This window comes from Sander lucioperca, chromosome 13 (assembly GCF_008315115.2).
Source record: "Sander lucioperca isolate FBNREF2018 chromosome 13, SLUC_FBN_1.2, whole genome shotgun sequence".
In the NCBI taxonomy this organism is placed as follows: Eukaryota; Metazoa; Chordata; class Actinopteri; order Perciformes; family Percidae; genus Sander; species Sander lucioperca.
The window spans coordinates 18,747,772-18,764,463 of NC_050185.1; the positions used below are offsets into that span (position 1 = coordinate 18,747,772).

A 16,692-nucleotide genomic window follows, 5' to 3' on the forward strand; every position below is an offset into this window, starting at 1 on the left:
TTGCTCTGATAAGCAGCTGTTTTGCATTAGAAATGATGTTTCGTAGGAAATGCACCATAATGTTGGCCATAATATTTATATGGAACTACATTTAATTTGCAAAATTATGATTAAAAGGCATCATTAAGTGCCATGATCTTTCCCTGACCATACCTCAACCACAGTTTAGTTTGAATACATACTGTACTGTATGATTTATATTGTAGGAATAAGGAAAAATGTTAGCTGTGAACATTTTGCAGATAAATACAATATCAACATGTCTGATATGTTGAAGAAAAATTGGCAGCATTTCCTTGAGAACATGATGTTAATGCAAATCAGCTGCATTATGAACATACTGTAGGAGATATGGTTGTGTAAACAGGCCACAAATAAAAATAAGAGCCTGCAATTATAAACTGCACTAATGTTTCTTTAAGATAACGGTGAAATGGAAAGTTGAATCCAGATTAACTGTAGAGCTACTGTAGCGTAACGTGGCTGACACACAGTGTCCCAGAGTCGCCACACAGGTTGACGCCTCCTGTTTCACCTCATTGACATTCAGCTGCTCTCCTGCTCACAGCCACCATTAAAACTAAGCATTTGCATATTATACGTGAAGTCTGTCTATGTATATATATATATGTGTGTGTGTGTGTGTGTGTGTTTTATTGTATGCCTATAAATATATAAGAGTAATTTTCCGTGTATACCTGTGTATCTGCTTCATGTTTGCACATGTGTGCGTCTGCATATGAATGCAGGTGTGTGTCTGTGTGTGTGCTGAGCTCTGGTGAGCTGCCCCAAGGTTACAGTCACTCCTTTTGATGACTTTAGACATGTAGGAGGGCTGAGCAATCACCCTCGTGAGACACACTCAATTACGACACACACACACACAAAACACGTGCACACACATGCAGTCAATCTCACGATGCATGTCTGGAATGAAAAGCGGTGTGTATTTGTGTGTGTGTGTGTGTGTGTGTGTGTGTGTGTGTGTGTGTGTGTGTGGGGTGGGCGGGGGTCACGGGGGTGTAGAACTACTTTATGAACTAATCGTGAATGTTTAATCCCCTAAAATGGACAGATGGATGGGAATAGTGTGTTTATTGTTCCCTCAAATATGTTCTCATTATTCATTCATTGTTCAAATATCTAAAGACATTAGTGTAGTGTTACTTAATCTCCAGTTTACTCAGTTCAAATAATGGTAACAACTCAACTGTGCGCAGCCTATTGTTTCCAATGGCTTTTTTGTATTTTGTATTTGTTTTTTTTGCACAATAAAATCAAGACATTAACACAAGAAAATAAGTAATATAAAATAAAGATTGTGCAGGTGAGATAAATAAAACCCCTAGGGGCCTATAGAAGGAATCTCACATAAGGAATAGAAGAAGAAATAAATATGATGAGCAAGTACAATTGCTTGCGCCGCTTTACGATGGTGTTTCACTGTGTTGAGCAAAGCGCGGGCGCAGCAGTGTGCTGCGGGTGAGCTCGTGCTCGAACTTTCGTTTTCGTGGTCAAACTTTGTGGGCAGCGCATTGTAGCGCAATGGACAGCGCAAACCACGTTTGGTCTGAAAGGCCTATAAAAGATTAATCAACTAATGGTTTCAGGCCGAGTCAAGTAGAAAGTGATTGCAGCGTGCCAACTGTCATCTATAGGTAATAAACTGACCACTTCAAAAAAGCCGAACTAACCCTTTAAGTGCATCCATGCACCTTTACCTATTACCGTACACTCTCAATAAAGTCTCATTTTAAATACAACAGACATCAGACATCAGGGGGTTAAAGGAATGGAAGAAATCATAGTACATATCTGACTGGTAACATTAGTCTGATGTGTATGCTGTTTCGCATGGCAGCATGATTCAGCAAAAAGCAAAACTCCTGAGTCCATTTAAATATGTGCTGCTTTGTAGCATTAGAATTTCAAATGACATAAGCACAAATGTCAATATTGCTACCCTAGATTACACAGACTACCTTCATCCCCTCTTTTGAATATCACCAGTCAAGATAAAGAGGCCGGTTTTGTCCACCGATTAACCTCATTTTGCATTAAGTTAATAAAATATAAAATAAAAGTCTCTGAACATAGCTGAGGCTTTATTTCTAAATGAAAAGACAGAGAACAAATTGGGAGTTAAATTTCAGGCAGCTAATTTTCTCAGAAGTGATGTGCGGTGCTGTTGTTTTGGATTGAATACCTTTCCTCTGCACCATTTGGATTCTCCTCATCCAGAAGATAAAGGATGTAGAGTCCAAGGCCATACATCTGTTCAGCAGCAGAGTTGAGGAGCGTGGGTAGAACGGGGGTGCACTGAATCAACACGCATGGTTTCTGTCTGCAGTATTGATTTTGTGTGTGAGTGTGTGTGAGAGACCGTGTGAGAGTGTGTGTGGTTGTTGAATGTGTGTGTGTGTGTGTGTGTGTGTGTGTGTGTGTGTGTGTGTGTGTGTGTGTGTTTGTTCAGATTTATGGTGTTAATAGTAGTTGTGTATTAGAGTCATGATCAACTAACTGAGTCCATTCGGTTCCTGCATTGTTCTTTGCAACGCCCGAGAAAATGTGTGTGTGTGTGTGTGTGTGTGTGTGTGTGTGTGTGTGCTTAGAGTGGATATATTACTGTCATTATTACTATCAGCTACACATGATTCTAACATCCTGACATAAGTGGTTTGTTGTTATAAATAAAGTTATAAATAAATCTTATAGCCTCTATTCATTCCCTCTTTCATCTTTTACTCTTTAGTAGTTTCCTCTGTTTCTTTTCTCTTTCTTATCTCAGCCCACCTCTTGTTATTGTGTAATTCAGTTTAATTTAGTTCAATCAAAAAAAAATACTGTTAAAGCACAATGTTGGCAGCGGTTCTGTTTAGCATATGTTTGTGGACAGGATATGCAATAAATGTGCATTTCTAAATTACAAAAGAAATGAAAAGACAGTAAGTGAAAGCATTTCAACATGTAATATTGCACAGTATAACTTATATACTTCTCTTCCTGTCTTGCTCTCTGTCTCTTTTGCACGATGATTTGGCTACTATTCTCATTTGATTCATTTAGTTAAATTTAACTATATATTGTCTATAAAGTGCTCACAATGACAATGCTAACTTTCTGAGCTAACATTTACTAATTCGCATTAAACACAAAGTACAGCTAAGGGTGGTAGGAATGGCATTAGTTTTACAGGTTTAGTCATTAACAGTGTGGACCTGTTGACGGCGCTAGATGAAAAGTCTCTCTCTCTCTCTCTCTCTCTCTCTCTCCTCTTTCTCTCTCTCTCTCTCTGTTTTCTTTTATATTTATTTGTGTGGGGAGACAAGAAGACTTCTATCCTCTGTCCTCAGACCAGACAAATTGCCTCCACAGCTTAATGCACTGTCTCGTGTGTGTGTGTGTGTGTGTGTGTGTGTGTGTGTGTGTGTGTGTGTGTGTGTGTGTGTGTGTGTGTTAATTGATGTTGATTCACTTGAGAAAGGCTGATACTCTTCATAGGATCCCATAAAACTGTATGGCTGCTGCCCACACACAGTAAACAAAATAAACTAAGCTAAAATTGTGTGTGCTTGTGTGCAGGTTCAGAGGTTTGGCATCCCATGTGTAAAGAAGCAGCTCGGCTGGCGAGAAAACTGAGGGTGAGCGATACTCAAAATACCCACAACCCACTGGCATTTCTCTCTATTTCTGTTACTGTCCTCTCTGTGTTTCTTTGTCTGAAATTTCTCATTCTTGTTTTACAAGTTACATTATTTTATAAGAAACTAACTAAATCAAGGCTGTCCTCCAGATAAATATAATTATTGAATTAAATATTTTTTTTTACAATAACAAAGTCTTATCCTTATCCAAAAAAAAAAGCACTTTGGCCACTTCCTGCCAAAGTTACATTACCATGAAAATGCAAATAACCCAATATGGGTTATTCACAGGAAGTTGTTTCCATTGTCCTCCTCATCTCCGTCCCACGTTCTTTGTACATATCATAGACTGTATAAAATATGGGCGTAGTCTCCGTGACGTCACCTGCAGAGCCAACATGAAGCTTAAAATGGGCTGCTCCTAGTGGCCCCCGGCCGTCGCCATCTTGGCGGTGCTTGACATCAGTTATTTGAAAAATGAGCAAAGAGGTGGATGGAGCTGAGGCGGGCTGAATGAAGCCTACAGTCTATGCTCGCCTCCTGTGACGGCAGCCACCTGTCACCCAAAGCGTAACGCATATCTTTAGAATGTAATTACATAGTAAAAGTAGTAAAACTGGCTGTTGTACTTGAACTTCTACTTTACTTTGACCTCAGGCCTACTCTGACTCTCTTAAATCTGTCCTACCAGCTGAGACGCACCTCTGAGACGGCATCCATTTCTCCTCCAGGCTCCTCTCCTCTCCTCGGCTCCCCTCACCGGCTCATCTGTGTGAGTACAGCTGTCGCCATGGTTACGCCAACAATGCTATGGTTACGCCCTCATCTGTCACTGTCACAGCCTTCAATCAAAATATAACTGACAGCGACAGATGCACAAAGAGTCCCTTAAAGCTCTTTCTGTCCACCCTATCTGTCTGCAAGCAGACTTTCTGGTCCGTGTGTTTGTCTGTCTCGCCACCCGTCTGTCCCCCTGCTTCACTATGTCCATAAATATTGGGATGTCTGCAGCACCTTAAAGCCTTAGTTATGGGTCTACAGTCAATTTTAGAATCTTTTTTCATTTTGTATGAAGTTATGATGAAGTATGAAGTTGATGTTTATGATCACACCTCTGTTTAACTTTGTCAGTTTTGCTTCCTCCATGTATGTGTGTTTGTGTATGTATTTTTCTTCTATCTTTTTATTTCCGAATTTCTTTTTACATCAAAAGTTCTATTTGTGACTCTGTTTCCATTTCCTCTCTGTCTTTCTCTATCTCTCTTTCTCTGTCTCCAGTCTAAAGCTGACAGCGATCTTTTGGGCTATAAGCAGCTGGCGGCTCTGCCCAGGGTCAAAGCCATATATGACATCCAGAGGCCTGACATCATCCCTTATCAGGCCGACCATGCCCACACAGACCTCTCAGATGACACTTTGGAGCGATACAGCTGCAGACAGGTACACACACACACACACACACACACACACACACACACACACACACAAGTTTGATTAATGGTAATTGACCATTGTCATTTTTGTTGCCATAACTTATAGTAATATTTTTTTTCTCCTTCTCATCCAGTCCTTGGTCTCCTTATCACAATACTCTCATGTAAGTATTCCACCCAACAATTTTACTCTGGAGGTTTATTTTAAGTAGTAGCTGTGTTTGGAAACTGTCATAAATGCGTGTATTGAGTCACAGCAGGCCACCAAATCACTTTTTAGCGCCATAGCAACCCCTGGCCTCATGTTAACTTACCTACCAGGGTTCAACGTTCAAAAAAATTATACTTGCCCAAAGTCAATTTTTACTGGCCCCTATACAAAAAAAGTCAGATGCTGCTTGCTTTTATCATGGCAATCCAGCATTTGTTTTCTGAATGAAGACGTTCCTTTGAAAAATGATCCACTTTTATCTGCCTTGGACTCGATGGTCACAAAACATTGTAGTTGTTTCATCGACATCCTCTACTACCACCCAAGAAGACTCCTTCTTTCAGGACGCTTGAAACACTCTTATATATTTTGCTTTAGCTTGTACGCAGCCATCATCTTCTTCTTCTTCTAACAAGACAGCCGCCAGTCACACATCACTAGTGCCAACTCAATTCTTGATTGGCCAATGGCACATTCAAATCAAATCATTTAACAAGCATTCTACGATGTGGGCAAGGGGAGGGGGGGGCAAGAGAACGATAACATTATTTATAATACAATGATGATCGGAAAAAAATGATTGAAACGGGCAAGTGGGTTGTTATATTTACTTGCCTGATGTGGCATTTTACTTGCCCTGGGCCATCGGGTAACCGTTAGTGTTGAACCCTGCCTACAAATTGATTGCAGTGAGTTCTGCACAGTGAAGTATGCAGATTTAAAATTTTGGAAAGAGAAAGCACTGGTGTACTCGGTAATCTGAGTTGAGGTATTGGTGTCAGGAGAGATGAAGTTGGAACTATGCATCCCTAATCTGCAGCAGGTTTCAAATCACTGCAAGCTGATTTTCATAGAAATTAATTGCTAATAATGGCTGCCTGGAAGGTAGGAAAAAATCTAAAAACTGATGGTCATTAAAACGAATAAACTCCTCATGAAACCATAACTTGTCATTTTTTATTTCCATTTTTGTGCAGATTAAACAAATGAGATATAGTGTCATAACATGCTGATAGGTGGAATTATTTACTAGGACAGAGCAAGGGTATCTGTTTCCCTCTGTTTCCAGTCTTTATGCTAAGCTAAGCTCACCAACTGCCGGCTCCAGCTTCATATTTAGCGTACTTATATGAGAGTACTATTGATCTTCTCATCTAACTGTTGGCAAACAAGTGAATGAGCATATTTCTCAAATGTCAAAACTATTCCTTTAAAGGCATACTATGTAACTTTTCCCTCTTCGGTCCCCCTACAGGTAGTCTCATTGGAACTACAGCCACGTGAGCTGTAGTTCCAATGAGACAACCTGCAGGGGGACCAAAGAGGGAAAAGTTACATAGTATGCCTTTAAAGCAGAGATCTTCAACAGGGAGTCCGGGACCCCTAGGGGTTACTGCAGGGGGCCACCAAATTAATTAGTTAATTTTATTTAAGTTTTACATTTTTTTTAAATGTAAAATATATTAGCAAATATAAATTAACCTATTTGTGAAAAATCCTCACTGATGATAGGCTAAGTGGCCTATAGGTAAGGTAGTCACTAAGATCAACAGATACGGTTCATCCTGAGGATTCACTGTGCCACATGTATGTTTAACATTAAAACATGATTTATAAAATCATGCCAACAATTATTTTTTTAATAGCTTAGTATTCTATGCAAAAAAGGGGTATACATGTATAAAGGCTTTAGGCCGCCCTACACGTTATTGTAGGCCCAGTTTAATATGTAACTTCATTTAATACAATATATGTAGTAGGGGGTCCCTGCTCTGTCTCTCCTTCAATTAAGGGGTCCTTGGCTTAAAGAACGTTGAAGACCCCTGCTTTAAAGTATAGGTTATTTGCAGTTAAAGGGCAATGACACCCAAAAGAAACAGTTTGCTGTCTGCCATCTTTTCTCATAACTGGTTTAAACATTCACACATCACTGACTTAATATCCAGAGAACATGCAGTATATGTATGTGTATAAACGTGCATGTGCTGAGGGAACTTCTAGGAGCACACGCATAGTATGGAATATTAAACTGCTCTCAACGTAAATTTGTGTTTTAAAAGGAGCCTTGTGTAGTCAAAGTTACAGCATTTAGTAAATGAAAGCCCATAACTCTAAGACAGCCTCTCTCCCTCTCTCTCTCTCTCTCCCTCCAGGATCTCTTGGACAGCGTGGAACTAAGAACGAGGCGTTCCTCCAGCTCTGCCTTCACTGACTCTCCTGCACACGGAGGCTCCCCACTGCATTATTATCTCCCTGGTAATGTGCCCACTCAAGCAGAGACACATGTACCACACACACACATATGCACACAAAAAATATAAAGTCCCTAACTGAAGAGCTATACCAGCTCTTTAGGTGGGTGCAATAAGGTTGTCATGTCCCGTTCAGAGCCCTGAGATTCCCAGCACCACTCCTGACACACACACATATACATGCTCACACACATGTAATTCAACAGGTTATCAGTCTGCCTGTCTGTCTGTTTGGGGACGTGGGCCATTCTGTTGCTCATGCTTTGGTTTCTCTAACTGTGATTGGCTGTGCTGGCTGCAGGCAGTGAGAGTGGCAGGAGTTCACCCTATTACAGTCAGCCAGAGCCCAGGTGTGCCACACCCACCACCACCACCATCTTCCAAGCCCCAAAGCATTTCCATGTGCCAGGTAGGCCGACATCCGAAACACTGACCTGACCTGTTTACTAACCCGAATTTACCCACGTCAGATCATAACCTACCCCCCAAATATGTACTCATTCTTAAAGTCCAGACTCTATGGAACCAATAATCATCAAATGTATTTAAATTAGGGCTGTCAGCATTAACGCATTAATCGTGATGCGATTAAGGGCCGAGCATAATGCGTAAATTTTTTTTAATCGTATTAATCGCATGCTGCCATTTATTAATTTATTTTCACTTCACTCGGCTTTGCGTCGTGCCTAACAGGCTACTATTTTGCCGTACTTCCTCGTAACACATCCTGCTGCTGCAGGAATAGCAACGCGGATTTCGGTGCCTCATTCTGCTGCCACTGATATGCCTGCACTTCTCTCTGATGCTCTGAAACAGACGTTACAGGAAACAGAAACATTGCTGCATGTGACGCTAGTTAACACTATACTCGACAGCAGCTAACATTAGCCTACCGCTAGCTAGTAGCTGGATTAAACACGGTTACAATGCTGACAGCTAACGCTAAACGTTGTAAAGTTTGTCTGTATTTCACTGTAGAGGATTCCGACATCGGGATGTAACAATCTGCAGCTGCTGTTGTCGGAAAAACACAGATGGTGCGTTCAATGAAACTGGTAATTTACAGCTTCGTGGTGCATTCAAAGTTGTTGTTAAATGCCCTTTTCCCATCTGGTGGTTGTTTTTGTCATTCAACAGCTATTTACTAGTGAAATAAGTTATTGTTATAGTGATTACATTATTATTAAACATTTAATTTTGACGATATGGCCTTAGCAATAAACAAGAATTTTAATCATGTGATAAAACACGCGATTAACTATAGAAATTCAACGATTAATTGTGATTAAGACAATGTAATCGTTTGACAGCCCTAATTTAAATCCTAGTCAAGGCCCTGACCCACATCTAGATCTACACAAGATGCTCTCATAACAGACACACAACCTCATTCCCAGTGAGCCTTTAACCTGACTGTGGTCATTTGACATTTTTATTAGCATTCTAAGTGCTAAAATTAGTTGTTGACAGAAAATGTATGAACAATGATTGGGATAATTGATACATTATCATTTTTCAAGCAGAAACGCCAAATGTGGGGATTTGCTGCTTTTCTCCATTTTATATTATTGGAAACATCTTTGGGTTTTGAATGAACAAAGAAAAATAAATTGAAGACATCACTTTGGGCTGTGGGAAATTGTGGCTGGGATTTTTGATATATATTTTATAAAGATTCATCGATAATGAAAATGATCATGGTGCCTAAAAGTTTTCCACACCATCTAAGCAGAGAGGTAAATTAGTCATCTATCCATAAAAATGCACAGTAGTTATCCTTATTTCATTGTACTCCAGTTGGTAGTCTATGTCTGATTTATCTTACTGATCTGGAGCTCTTGTATAACATATGAGCTCTTTAATCTAATAATTTATACCAGTCCATTTTATTTAAACACTCCATCAACCCTCCATTGTATCACGTTATTGCCTCAAGTTATTTCCTCTCTCCCCCCTGAATGCTCACTCTGTCTTTGTTCCCTTCATTTTAAAAGGCCTTTACTTTTCACTGCAAGCTGTGCATTTGGTTTCCCTCCATCATTCCCTCCTCCTGCCTTCAGTGCATTTCTCACTACATGTTCCCTCTCTCCAGTTTTTCCGAGGCTGTTATTCCTTGCCAACCCCTGCGACAGCACTCCCTTCATGCTTTTCAACACGGAGCAAAATGTATTTGGTAGATGCTTTTATCCAAAGTGCCTCATGGTATCACAAGTGCATACAAATTTAGCTTGGATGGCCCATTGGGAGTCGAACCTCTAACTTTGCCAGGTTTAGTGACACGCACTGTGCACAATTTGAAAGTATTTTTTTATGTTTTTTTTTTTTTGCTTTAGTTTTGTCGTAGCTCAAACTATACTATGTTATAGTGCTTTTCAAGCACTCAAAGCTGAATGATTACAGAAAACTATCAAATGAGAGCTACAAGGTGCCACTTTCTCCTCTCATTTCTTAGTTTCTCTCTTCTCCCCTTTATCTTAGCCTTTGCATCTTCATCCAGCCCTCTCTCCACCCTTTAAGTGCTCTCCTCCCTCTTCTTTATTCCTGTGCCATCTGCTGCTCTTTCCGGTAATAAGCCTGTGAATCTGTATTAATCAGCCTCTCTGCACGTCACTCAGGTTGTCTGGATGCATGGCACTGTCTTCGCCATAGCAGTTTATTAACCATGCTGTCAGCTTTATGGTTTTGGAGACTGTTAATGTATACAACTAATTTGGTGGGATGGGATGAGTAAGGCAATCCAGATTCCTCTCCTCTCCTCTCCTCTCCTCTCCTCTCCTCGCCTCGCCTCGCCTCTCCTCTCCTCTCCTCTCCTCTCCTCTTCTCTCCTCTCCTCTCGTCCTCTCCTTCTTGCTTTCCACATTCATTGTGTTGTTGTTTCTGCTCTTAGCTTCTGAGGAAACCAACATCTACAGGAAACCCCCCATCTATAAAAGACAAGGTTAGTCGATTCCTCACAATGTTGTGCTTTTTATAGCTTTTGTCAGGCTATCTACCTGTCAGCCGGTTGGTTGTCAATGCTTTCTCAGTATGAAAGATGCTTCTGTTTGTCTGATTTAATGAATCATAGAAAATATCTGTCATAACTACACCGGGTGCTTCTGGTGACATTCAGTCATCTACAACTTCTCTCAAAGGAAAGTAGTTAGAGGAAGTGAAAGCATTTCCTCAGATGATGCAGGATAATCTGAATGGAGGATCAGGTTATCCTGTGTTTCAAATATTATCTCAAATTTTGCTCTTTGTTTGTCTGGTAACCAACCAGCAGATTATGCCTGTGCCCTTTAAAGTCTGAAACTCTATTCTAGTGCTTTAACGATTATTCAATTAACCAATGAGTTGTTCAACAACTATTTTGGTTTGAATTTAGAGGACTTGAAAAAGGGCCAGACATTCACAGGTTCCATCTTCTCAAATGAGGATTTGCTGCTTTTATACCGTAGTAGATTAAATATCTTTAAATAAAATATTGTCTACTATGTCAGCTACATTACAGTCACAGTGGGCTGCCTGCTCCGTGTTTAGCACCATAGGAATCCCTGGCCTTATGTTACCTTTATATAAAAATAAATTATAAGCAGAGAGATGTTTGTAATTTGGAAAAACAACAGTACTGCATCAGATCAGGAATCAATGTTGGATGAGTTGAGGTGTCAGTAGGGGCAAGAAACAGTTGGATTGTGATATTCTCTACACATTACATCCCTTATTATCTGTTGGGTCCTAAATAAGTGAATCCCCTGGGGAATAACAATGTTACTGTAAGTAACAGCTGACTTGGCTAAAACTAAACTACAGCTGTGATGTTGGATAGTTGTAGCCACATCAGAGGCGAGATCACATATTCAATCGGGGATTCAAGAAGTGAAGTAAAACTGAGAGAAGCAGCGCCAAATACTCTTAAGTGTTTAGGTGATCCATCAGTGCTCAGATGGCAGGTCCGACAGACTTCCTCAGAAACACCTCTGGATGAGTTACGCTGAGCTACAAAATGCTGACAAACCTATCTCTCTTTAGTCTGAGCAAGCAATCTGTGATCTGGGCTCCTCGGATGAATTTTAATTTACAGCACGAATCATTTATAGGCCAGTTTTCATATTAAGGCAAAGTACCATAATCAGTTATATGTGCTGTGTATTTAGTACCGTAATGTATGTCATAGTCAAACCTGGCTGCAGCTCAAAAATAAACCTTTTTAGAGCTACCCAAGGTGGTGTTTGGTTATATTATCAGATGGGACAACTGAGGAAGATAGCGAGAGTTTGAGAGAATGGTTTTATGTTTTTCTTAATGCTTCTTTAATATCTGTTTTAAATCAAAAATGTTGCATGGCATCTGTCCTGCATGTTGAACATGAAACAATGATGAATGCATTTGTCTCTGTTTAACAAATACTTTAATTTCTTTTTTTCAAATGACCTAATAATCCCCCCTGAAACATCACAAATATGGGGACAGATTGCTCCATGTGTGTCCAGTGTAAGTTTGGACTGCCCATATACTACATTACAGTTACATTAATGCAACCACAGCATCAGTCGAAATATGACCTTTGTTATATGTCACTCGCTCGCTCTTTTCACTGTCTAACAAAAGCCACAAACCCCCTTCAACTATTTCCTTCAATATATTTCATCCTTTCATCCTCACCCTTGACACCTTTGCTTGCTTACTGGAAGTTGTGCATCAGATCCCATCACATTTTCTCTGACCTCCTTTCTGTTCTCTGTACCCTTGCTTTTGATGCCTTCTCCTCCTCCCGTCTTTCCCCCCTGCTGTTCCCTCCCCTCTCTGTAAGTAAATGCACTACTTTGTCCATCTTGTTTCTCCTGCACGCACACACAAAAAGACACAAAACCTCAGTGAAACATATTAGAGACCTACAACAAACAAATTAATTAATTTTCGTTAAAGCAGAACATTCTTGCCCCATGGTTGCATTTTATTATTATTTTAAGCATGTAAATCAGCCTAGAATTTTTTTTTTGGGGGGGGGGGGGGTTATGACAAATTGTGTTGAGGAATTCTGCAATTTCTCTCTCTCTCTTTCTCTGATTGTCTCTCCTTCAGCCATATCTGCCTCTCCAGCAGCCAGTAAGAGTAAGACCAATGAAAACCTCCTCAATTCCAGTCGCCTTTCCACCGCCAACGGCAACAGCCTTTATCACCCAGACTCCAACTACTACCCATATACTGGCTCACCAAAAGGTACTGCTCCCTCTCGTTCTGAAACACACTTCTTCACACACATGCTTATAAACCTGTATTTACTCTTTACTTACCATCTTTCTTTCATTGCCTTTTATTTCCTCCATCTCTCTCTCTAGTCTCCAGGGTCAGGAGGTTTTCAACCGGAGGAGAGGAGGATGGATGGAATCAGAATATAAACAAGGTAAGAAAGAAATATGTTCTCCTGCTTCTCCCTTTTATATTTTAAATGTGTGTGTGTCAATATTTAATGAGCTGCTGGTTAATTCAAAGTTTCTTACCAACCTCACCCACTGGACATGATACAAAATGATGCTCCTCTCTGCTTCTATCATTTTACGTTCATTCCTCTATCTATCCAAACAACAACCACCGCCTTTCCCTGTCTCATCCTGCTTTATTCCATCACCATCTATCAACCCATGCATCCATCCCACTCAACCTTACTGTTATTGCTCTGTGTATCTGTCCATTTTCCCATTTTCTTTTCTGGCCCCTTTATTTAACCCATCCTTCTATTCCTCCCCTCTATTCTCCCTTCCTTCTCCCTCCTTCCCTCCCCACAGGGAATTGGCAGGATGATCCTGAAGGAGGAGATGAAAGCGCGTTCAGGTTGTTACGACAATGACCAGTGGGGGAGCAGACGCAGTTCCCGCAGTAGCAGCAAGGAGGCGCTGAATAATCTGGAATACAGCTCTCTCAATGGCTGTAAGTCTGTGGTCGTGAGTGTGTGTCTGTTTTTGTCACTTCTTCATTCTGTCGCTAAGGGTTGGTTTTTGTAGATTTACTCAGTTTACTACATGTTGCATACTTGACATCACTGTGTGACAGTTTCTTAGTCATTTGGTAATTAGTACTAAATACACAATAAGCACAGCTGAGGCTGATGGAAATGTCATTAGTTTTGAAGGTATTTGGCCATGAACTAAAGTATTTGCCAAGTTGAAAGTTTACCTGTTGATGGCACTAGATGAAAAGTAAAGGGATCACCAAAGTTATTACAATTAATCCTGGCACATGTGTACAGAATTTCAGATAGACCTTTCACACAAAACCTTATGGAGGAGTTAGAGGAAAAGTCAGGAGATCACCACCAAACTCGGCAGGCTTCATCCTCTGGCCACCATGAATTTCTTTACAGATTTTCACAGCAATCGAACAATTAGTTGTTGAGATATTTCAGTTTGGACCAAAGTTATGGACAGACAGACTAGCTGCTGGCATGGCTAAAATCTGATCTAAAGAACCATGGTCAGCTCTGCTTTTAAGAGCGGTTGTCATTACCGTAAAGAATGATCGGTAAACACTGACATGGTCCTTTAAGGTTATATCAGGGTTGAGACTGTGGTTTAGGTTCAAGTTAATGTAATGGTGATGATTGGGCTGTGGTGGTGAGTGTTAGAGGTCAGGTAATGAAAATAGTCACATTTAGAAGAAAAGGAATGTGTGTCTCGTTGTGATGCCGAGCAAGCCACAGTGGGAGGAGTTTCCCACCTCTGTATTAACTCTCACATTGATCCCATTCCTGATTGCATTCAGCACAAGTAAGGGCAAGACAAAGATGGAGAGACTCTGAGAGAGAAAAAGAGAGAGAGTGTTTAGGTGGAGGTCAAATGGGAATAAAAGAGAGGGTGTTATAACAGGAGAGAGAGAGAGAGAGAGAGAGAGAGAGAGAGCAAATGAGATAGTGAGTGAATTAACTTTAAAAGAGAGAGGGAGTGAGAAGCTAAAGCAATTTGGAGCTGTTCAGAGAAGATGTACGACATGTAGCCAAGAGGTAAATCAGGGTCAGAGAGGGGTGGAGAGAGAGGGAAATGAGCTTTGCGCATAGGGAGGTCAGACAGAGAGAGGTGTGGATAATGTGGGTGTTTGGTTCTCATACCTGCAAACTAGTCGCTTTTCGGCGAAAATCGCCGTTTTGAATGGGAAAATGTCATCCACGTGAATCGTGTAGATCCGAAGAGTTTTTATTTGGGGAGGGTCCGAGACCCGGTGCTAATGCGGCACCGGTGCCTTAACAACCGTTATCTATCGGACCGAATAGCAACGCGGATTTCGGTGCCTTATTTAGGTGCCACTTAAATGCCTGCGCTTCTGATGCTCCAAAAACGGACTTTAGAGGGAACTGAAACATCGCCGCACAGGACACTAGTTACGGTAACACTACACTCGACAGCAGGTAACGTTAGCCTACCGTTAGCTAGCAGCAGGTAACGTTAGCCTACTGTTAGCTAGCAGCTGGAGTAAACAAGGTTAAAATGGTGACAGCTAAACGGTGTAAATGTGTCTGTATTTCACTGTAGAGGATTCTAACACCAGACTGTAGCTGCCGTTGTCTGAAAAACACAGACTCAGCCTCGTCTCGCCAGCCTCGTGCTGCATTCAAAGTAATTGTAAAATACCCTTTTCCCATCCAGTGTTTTTTTTTGTCGTTAAAGGTCCTATGACATGCTGTTTTTGGATGCTTTTATATATACCTTAGTGGTCCCCTAATACTGTATCTGAAGTCTCTTTCCCAAAATTCAGCCTTGGTGTAGAATTACAGCCACTAGAGCCAGTCCCACAATGAGCTTTCCTTAGGATGTGCCATTTCATTTCTGTGTCTGTAGCTTTAAATGCTATTGAGGAGGGGTGGCCTTGACCAACTGCCATGCTTCGCTTGCTTTCAAGCCATGATGTCTCTCTCTCTCTCATGGGTGGGCCAAATTCTCTGGGCGGGCAAATCAGAGAAAGGGGAGGTAACCTTGCTCCTTATGAGGTCACAAGGAGGAGATTCCAGATCGGCCCATCTGAGCTTTCATTTTCTCAAAGGCAAGCTACCCAGGGCTTGGTGTACATCTATCACCATTTCTAGCCACTGGGGGACCTTAGGCAGGCTGGGGGAACTCACATTAATGTTAAAAAAACTCATAAAGTGAAATTTTCATGCCATGGGACCTTTAACAGGAATTTACTGGTGAAATAAGTTATTGTTATCTCAGCCCTTCTGAGTTTGCAGGTATGGGTTCTGCATAATCACTGTTGGTTTATAGTGTCTGCTGTTATTATTGTGATTAGAAAAATATTCATTCCAAAATGGGATGTCCACAGTTTGATAGAACTGACATGAACTCCTACTAAATAATTGACTCTTGGTGAGTTAATTTAACTTAACAAATTTATGTCCATTTTTATGGCATGTCAACAGCGTGACTGAATGGTCCAGCTCAACTTTGGCCAAGACTGGAATATCTCAATGTTATTACTTATTATTGCTATTGTATTACATGGATTTCCATGAACATTTGTACAAACATTCATGGTCCCCAGAGGATGAATCCTACCACTCACAGAGATCTTCAGAAAGACCTGGAAGAAGCAGGTACAGTTGTTTCAAAGAAAAAAATTATTCATGCACACCACGCAAAACACCACTGCTTAAGAAGAGGCATGTGGAAGCACGCTTAAAGTTTGCTGCACATCTGGATAAGCCAATGACATACTAGGAGAATATAATCTGGTCAGATGAGACCAAAATTGAACTCTTTGGCTGTCATAGCATACACCATGTTTGGAGGAGAAACAGCACTGCACATCACCCTAAAAAACACCATACCAACAGTGAAGTTTGGAGGTGGGAGCATCATGGTGTGGGGCTGTTTTTCAGCTTCTGGCACTGGCAGACTTCATGTAATTGAAGGAAGGATGAATGGAGAAATGTACCGTGACATTCTTGGTAAGAATCTGCTGCCATCCACCAGGATGCTGAAGACGAAACGAGGGTGTACATTTCAACAAGACAATGATCCCAAACACACAGCCAAGGAAACTTTCAATTGGTTTCAGACAAAGAAAATTAGAATGGCCCAGTCAATCACCCGACTTGAATCCAATTGAAAACCTCTGGAAAGAACTGAAGATCAGAGGTCATATAAGATGCCCCCGGAACCTTCAAGATTTGAAGACAG

At 40.9% G+C, this 16,692-nt stretch overlaps 1 protein-coding gene across 10 annotated transcripts in view; it reads left to right on the forward strand.

The window, feature by feature from the left end:
- Positions 1-16,692, forward strand: part of LOC116037006 (actin-binding LIM protein 3-like) — a 48,498-nt gene that overhangs the window by 26,522 nt on the left and 5,284 nt on the right. For 6 of the 10 annotated variants that reach the window (XR_004101769.2, XR_004101770.2, XM_031280734.2 and 3 more), the window contains exons 8-17: positions 3,583-3,641; positions 4,336-4,416; positions 4,923-5,084; positions 5,212-5,241; positions 7,442-7,544; positions 7,842-7,949; positions 10,428-10,478; positions 12,608-12,745; positions 12,865-12,929; positions 13,312-13,453. Coding sequence is in view for 8 of the 10 variants with exons in the window: in XM_031280734.2 (XP_031136594.1) it covers positions 3,583-3,641; positions 4,336-4,416; positions 4,923-5,084; positions 5,212-5,241; positions 7,442-7,544; positions 7,842-7,949; positions 10,428-10,478; positions 12,608-12,745; positions 12,865-12,929; positions 13,312-13,453 (939 nt within the window). In the remaining 2 variants the exon portion in view is untranslated. The remainder of the gene's footprint in view (positions 1-3,582; positions 3,642-4,335; positions 4,417-4,922; positions 5,085-5,211; positions 5,242-7,441; positions 7,545-7,841; positions 7,950-10,427; positions 10,479-12,607; positions 12,746-12,864; positions 12,930-13,311; positions 13,454-16,692) is intronic. The other 4 variants (XM_031280733.2, XM_031280737.2, XM_031280736.2 and 1 more) reach the window with 3 other exon arrangements.